The sequence below is a fragment of the Carassius auratus genome, chromosome 21 (genome assembly GCF_003368295.1).
Source record: "Carassius auratus strain Wakin chromosome 21, ASM336829v1, whole genome shotgun sequence".
In the NCBI taxonomy this organism is placed as follows: Eukaryota; Metazoa; Chordata; class Actinopteri; order Cypriniformes; family Cyprinidae; genus Carassius; species Carassius auratus.
In genome coordinates, this window is record NC_039263.1 from 6,033,979 (window position 1) to 6,041,379 (window position 7,401).

Consider the following 7,401-nt stretch of genomic DNA (forward strand, 5'->3'; position numbering starts at 1 on the left):
ACAACAAAATATGAAGTATTTTTTTTATGATTAATTACTAAAATTAATGTTTTTGTTGATTCAAACCATATATTATATTAGAGCAACTTGCCTAGTCATACCAAAAAAAAAAAAAAAAGAGATAAAGATATAACATTTAATGGACAAACGTTTTTTTCAAACTTGAATAATTAGTGCACTTTTGTTTAATGTATATTGTTATACTAATATTTACAACAATACAAGATTATTCCCTCAAGAATTTCATAATTTTAACTAGGCATTTTTTCATTATGACTGATTTATGACTTGATGCCACCAGAAAACATACCAGTGATTTTGAAAAAAAAAAAAAAAGAAAAAAAAAAACATGGGTTATCATAAAGAGTGTGTATTCAACTCATATGTATCAATTCCATTAAAAAAAAGAAAGAAAGACAATTCTTTAACCCAGTTCCATAAATAAGAAAAAAAAATCATTAATATTTTTAATTAATTATTTCATGACTTGAAATAATCATCTCTTTAATTTATTTTAAAAAAAAATATTTCATGATCAGATGTGAGCTTGAAGCATTCTAGAGCAAGAAAACATGATTAAAACTCTAAAAAGCCACTTCTAGGATCTCAATGATAAAAAAAAAAAAAAAAAAAAAAAAAACCCTGCTCCTTCCTCAGAGTTGCTCCTGTCCTCATTTTTCACTTTCCTGGTTTTGTATCTGCTGTGCTTAAGGCTCCGGTGGCCTCATGTCCCCCAGGGGCCTCACAGAAAACCCTTGACGGCAACCATACACCTGTCGTCTTACACACGGACACACACTCTCACTTTACTTCACTGAGGACCGTGTGTGTGACAACAGTGCCCTCTACAGAAATGCACACATACACACTTTCAGGACCAGGAGAACAGAGAGAATCCAGCGCTTTTAGATGACATACAATCCTTGAAAACCAAATTATTTATAGGGGAGGTTGATAGACTTCTTTACATTTTATTTTTTACTGCAGCGAATATGTCTTCAAGTAGACACATGCCTTGAGTCTTGGTTGTGAGGGATAGAATGGTAAAGAAACAGTGTAGATCTGTGTGGACAGATAGAGAGTTTCTGAAATATTGCCCTTGTTAAAACTAGCCCCAATCTGCACTACATAGAAAAAGAGAAAGTGTAAGGCAACACTTTTTAAAAAAAGGGGGGATTTGTGACAAAAAAAAAAACTGCCTAGTTTTTACATTTACAAGTATAAACATTTTAGAAAACAACTAACTGCTTTTTTTTTCTTTGTTGTATATTAATAATGTTAATATTGATAATGTTCTTAACTTACATTATGCATAAATTATATATTATATAATAAATGAAACCATAAATACAAATCCCAATCTTTAATATAATTCTAAAATGTCACATTTAACGGCAGCATGCATCATTTCTTTATCGTTTATCCCAGGCAGATCATTTGTATTGCATTGCAAATAAAGTATTCATTATTCTTACAACACACTTTATTTTAGATAAAATGAGAGATGATGAGATGTCACATCAGTTTTGGACTGACTTTGAAACACAATTAAAAACAGTGACACAATCCCGGCTGAATTCATGTAGCGAAACCTTATGTATATGTACCGTGAGAGAGCAATCTGAAATCAAAGCATACACAGTCCCAGAAGCCATCAGAAACCTCTTCTCCACTCATCCGTCTCTCCACCCATCTGTCACTCCATCTCTCCGTCAGTCTGAAATGTCAGCGGCATCAATCTTCAAGCAGAGAGTTACTGATATGTCTAACCCTGCGTGAAGTTCAGGACCCCGCGTAATAAACATCCTGACAGCTGAGACGGCCCTTCGGTCTTTTAGAATCACCAAAAAACATGGATGGGAAGAAATCTGAGCTGTGCACACACACATACACACACACACAGTGTCTCAGGAGCTCTCCAGCGCGGTAGAGACGGTGTAGGTCTGTGTCTTCAGCCTCTTCTTCATCTCTCTGATCATCTGACAGAGGGCCAGAGGGTAGCAGCAATACACCGTAGTCCAGTCCTCACACACACTGCCCTAGAGACACACACAGGACGCTCTAATGTATTCTTAATGTAATATAGCCAGAGTTTGTAGATTTCTAAGCAAGGATATGTTTCCCTGATATTGATTTAACACCCCCGCCCAAGTCAAGGAATCTAGTTACGGAATTTAATTTAAGGAATCTTCATCTAACTGTCAAAACCAGATGTGTTCTACTTCTTAGCACGAGAAGCTTATGACAAGATAAATCTCTACACCTTAAGGCAATATTGTAAAACACTACTTTTTCAGGTCACCATAACCCACTGTTCAGCGGAAACTGGAGGCTACAGGAATATCTGACTTGAGTCGTTGGTATCTCGTATTACGGTGAATTTTTTGGCATGAACATCCATCATAGATTGAGCAGAGCCAACCCGATCTCACGGCAATTCGTACATATTTTACGAGGTGGCTTATTCGTATGAATTCATATGACCACACTCGTACAAATTCATACGATTCTTGCCAAATCGTTCGTATTTTACGAGTTGCACAATTCGTATGAATTTGTACGAATGACTTACACCTAACCCCGCCCCTATGTTACTGCTAGCACTACATTAATGTGTGTGTGTGTGTGTGTGTGTGTGTGTGTGTGTATATGTTAGAAGGTTGAAGGTCAGTCCAAAAATGCGAAAATGTATATTCATCTGAACTATTAAATATTGCTACTTGATACCACACAGCGTTAATATTAACTAAAACTTTTAAATAAACAAACAAACAAATGTTACTTTAATCAAAACATTTTAACTAAAAAAAAAAGAAAAAAAAAATTTCAGCCAGTTGCCAAGGAAACATTTCTCATTTCTGTTTAACTTGAAGTGCTAAAATAAATGAATAAATAAATAAACAAAAATAATAATAAATTATAATAATTTATAATAATTTGACTTCATTACACATTTAAAAACACATGCAATTTCTAAAATCAAAGTGAAAACATAAAAAATTATAATTAAAATAAAAATCAAAAATCTTAACAGAAAATATAATAGCAAATCAATGATATTAAAATTACACTGAATGCACATCGAACATGTTGTCACAATCCGGGTCAATGTCTACAAACAAGTTAAACTAGTTATGATTGATTATTCATATTTCCCCTTTTGAGCTGATTCCTTACAAAGGATATGAAGTATCACTATTATATTATTTTATACACTGTATTAATTATTAAATTAAATATATAAACATTTTTCAATGGGAAGAAATGTCATTAAATAAACATTAAATGAACAGAATGTGTAGGGACAAAGCCAAATTTGGCCTTTTCTTATATGCATAAAGCACTTATATAAATATATAAATTAAAAACTCCATAGGCAGTGAGAGCACGGCATATTAATTATAATAAAAGTAAAATGATGACAAATGAGGACATGCATGACTGACATCCTGGCATAAGATTTGTTACATACATCAGTGTGCATTGGAGTGCATACATTAGTGTGCACTTTGCTTTAAAAACACTAGAAGTGCACACTAAACAGAATCCTGCTAATTATGGTAATAGTAAACTAGCACTTTTTTTCTGCAACATTTTAGACTTAACTGAAAATTGCAAAAAAGACAGCACTAAACCCCACTCCCCCAATTACTGCTGAAAACTTACCCTGATTTTGAAGCGCTCTCGGATGCCCACCCTCATGGCGAACGTGGAGCCAGGCAGCAGAGGCAGACACATGCACTCCCCATACTGATGAGCCAGACTCAGGTCCAAGCAGCACGGCACAAACGCACCCATCAGACCTGCACAGAAGAATCTGCAATTAGTTTAACACTGCTCATATCGACTACAAAAAATAAAAGAAAAAAAATAATTCTGATAAATATGACTTTGAAAGATAAATCAATGTCATTGCAAAAAGCTGATTTTTGTTTAATGCCCGTGTTTACTTTCAATTAATGGAAAATCATTAACAATTTATAATTATTAAGGAATGTCATTAACTTTAAATGACTGTGAAACGGTACCCAATCACTGGATCAGGAAAACAACCGTAATTACTCAATGCTTATAATGAAAAGTAATACATGGTGGAGTACCAAGCCACTGTACAGCTGTAATTAAAAAAGAAAATGATTTGTACATAATTTATGTGGTTAAGTAATGAATGTGATTTGTAAAGTATTTTATTTGAGGAATCAGGATACTGTGTATCTGCTGGACAATTCTAGTCATGGTTAACTGTGACAAACTACAGTAATTTGATACATAAGCAAAGTATTTAAGGAAATATTTTATAATTAACAATGTAATCAAGAAATCTAATGAAATAATAAGAGTAACCCTTATTCTGGATACATTAATCCTACCTCATACCAAAACTTAACAACTACCTTACTATTAATAAGCAGCAAATAAATAAAATAAAAAAATTATATATATATATCAGACATAGTTAGTAATAGTAATAATCCAACCCCAAACTAAAGTGTGAGCGTAATGGGTTTTATAATGGGAATTTGTTTTCTATATTTTTAAACAAGACCAAAACGTGATTGCAAGGGCCCTCGTCTTGGAGCCAAAAGATAAAGATATATAGTTATGGAATTCTGTGTGCAATTTGTCAATAAAGTTCAATCTATATTACTGGTATAGAGAGGATTCATGGACAGACTTACAATGAATAAGCTGCTGCATTAGATTTTCTGAGGCTATAAACATATAAGACCAAATTATGTACCACTGGAGCTTCAGGCCAGTTTCATTATTTTTTTTTTATTTTTTTTTTTTGCCTAAATAAAATAAAAACATGAATGCAACTTCATATTTCCTAGTGTGACTGTTTTTCATAATTGCAATCCTAAATCTCTTCCAATTTTGGCCTTATATCTAACAATGTTACTTCATCGTAAGATTCCATGCCCTGCAAAGTTAACTTGGTTTTTTTGAATCGCAACTTTATATCTTTCAACCGTGCCTTTGTTTCTCGCAATTGCGAACTTCTATCTCCCCCAATTTAGACTTTGAATCTAAAAATCTGACTTCTTATCTTGCAAAGTGAGTTTAAGTCTTTTAAGTCAGTTGATGCTTTGTTGCTCATAGCTGTGACTTCATATCTCACAATATGACTGCTTCTCACGATTGTGACCTTAGGTCTCCAAACAGCCAAAAGAAGCATGTCTTAAAGCAGGCGGTAATTTGTGCTACTCTTGGTAGACTGCGCTGGTCATTATGATCTGTGCGTATTGTCGGTAAATCAAAGAATTTTCCCTCCCATCACTACTTTTATGAAATTGCGCTCTTATGCTACTTTGCCTGTTTAGTAAATCTGTCCCTTCAAGTCTTACAGTTGCGACTGACAATGTTGCTTTATATTTAGCAATGTGGCTGTTTTTCATTATTGTATGATATCTAACAATGTTACAATGCAACTTTGAGCCCTGCTAAATGAGTTCAAGTCTTGCAGTTGCGACATCTTAACTTTCAATCTGACTGGTTTTCTTAATTGTGACTGTGATTCTTGTAATTGCAAACTTATTTCTCCCAATTCTGACTTCAAAATGTCACAATGCGACTTCATATATTGCCAACTGAAATTGTTGTGCAGTTGTGACTTTTTAGTTTTAGTTTTATATCTTGCAATGTGGCTGTTTTTCATAATTGTACAATTCCAATTTTTACCTTATATCTAACAATGTTGCTTCATATGTCACAATGCAACTTTTAAGTCTTTGCAAAGTTTAAGTCTTGCAGTTGCGACTTTTTAACTTTTAATCATACTGGTTTATTTGAGACTGTGACTGATTCTTGTAATTGGAAACAATGCAACTTCATATATTGCCAGTAGAATATGTTGCGCAGTTGCGACTTTTCAGCTTTAGTTTTATATCTCGCAAAGTCCCTGGTTCTCACAACCGTAACCTTTTATCTCTCCCAATTCTAAACCTGTAAAGGTTGCTTTATATCTCACAAATGTGACTTCATGTCTTGAAAAGTGAGTTTAAATGTTGTATTTGCAACTTTGTTTCTTAAAGCATTAACTCATAATGGCATTATCAATCTCTCTTACACGTGCTGGTGTCACCGCACACGTCCAACAGTCCAGTGCTCCAGTCTCCTCCTGTTTGAGTGATAGTGGTCACTGTTGTGGTGGTCACTCCGAGGCCAGGTTGAGTCAGGACAGGAAGTTCCATCTTCTCACTACCTGTTGGGTTTGCTTCAATATCTTTCCCACCAGAACAGTCCATTTGGTTTTGAGGGTGATGCCCAAAAAGCAGCTTCAGAACAAAAACACAGACATACAACTCTATAAAAAGAGCAGTAAAAAGGAATCCTTACCTGACCTGGAAGTTTTGACAGTACTGTGACATTAAACAAATGAAATGCATGCTAATGAGGTGAACACTTACAGAGTGAATGTCAAAGTGGTTCAGAACAATCCCTCACGATGACAACAGACTAAAGGAAAAGACACTGGTGAGTTTCCTGTGGTGACTGCTGTGTTTTTTCTGATAGCCGCGTGGCCAAGAAGCCCTGACAGAAAGCTGCTGTGAGCTGATAAGCCTTCATACTCACACACACACACACACTCACAGCACACAGGAGACCCCCACACAAATGAAAACACCTCTCAAGTGCATTTACATAGTAACTCTCAAGTCACAAACAGAAATGGATCACACAAAACACCAGATGCAATTCAGAATTCCTCTCAGATACATTTATAGGACATACAATCAAGCATTTTGGGACTGGGCATTTTTCACACACACACACAACTTTAAACCAAAGCTTGCAAATGACGCCTCAAACATGCAATAAGAGCTTACCAGCCTTAGTGTGATGTGACAGTGCAGAATTGCACGTTCTCTCGAGGTTAATGTCTCGCATCACTTCCTTCTGCACCGCAGCGAACGCACATCAAACTGGGTCACATCTACTAATCAAATATTGCATGTAGCTGTCATATGTAGAACGGCTCGATTATGTTTTCCACTCAAGTCTGTACAAAAGCACACAAGCGTCCATCTGAGCGTGTTTCTTTGTGGCTGATCTCGTCTCCACCTGCATCCGACTGTAAAAATGAGCTGTCTTCATATCTGCTACGGCCTGCTTGGCTGGAAAATAGATATATCCCTCATAGCGCTTTCTAGTTGGCACATTTTCAGTGCTATTTGTGTCTTTTTTTTTATAAACATATGACCTTCAAAGAAAATTTGTAATTTCTTACCTTAGTGTCAAAATACCACAGCCATAACAACCAAAGCTATTGGGAGAGTATCAGACTAGTGATCATCCAATATGGTTTTATCAAAGTAGCCAATAGTTATTTATCAGTTATTTATCATTATTAACCCTAAATAATTTTTTTTTTTTTTTTTATCAAAAATACACTAAAAC

The 7,401-nt window shown here is 35.0% G+C and overlaps 1 protein-coding gene across 3 annotated transcripts; it reads right to left on the minus strand.

Annotated features, from left to right (window-relative positions):
• Positions 1 to 633: 633 nt before the first annotated feature.
• On the minus strand, positions 634 to 7,097 carry LOC113038323 (PLAC8-like protein 1). Of its 3 annotated transcripts, none has more exons than XM_026195652.1 (5): positions 6,831 to 7,097; positions 6,411 to 6,459; positions 6,071 to 6,278; positions 3,667 to 3,803; positions 634 to 2,039 (listed from the first exon to the last, which is right to left on the minus strand). In XM_026195652.1, the coding sequence occupies exons 3-5, from the start codon at positions 6,246 to 6,248 to the stop codon at positions 1,908 to 1,910; spliced, it is 447 nt and encodes a 148-aa protein (XP_026051437.1). In that variant the 5' UTR covers positions 6,249 to 6,278; positions 6,411 to 6,459; positions 6,831 to 7,097; the 3' UTR covers positions 634 to 1,907. The 3 variants fall into 3 exon arrangements, with proteins under 3 accessions (XP_026051437.1, XP_026051436.1, XP_026051434.1); XM_026195651.1 differs by having other exon boundaries at positions 6,411 to 6,534; XM_026195649.1 differs by lacking the exon at positions 6,831 to 7,097 and having other exon boundaries at positions 6,411 to 6,801.
• Positions 7,098 to 7,401: the final 304 nt, after the last annotated feature.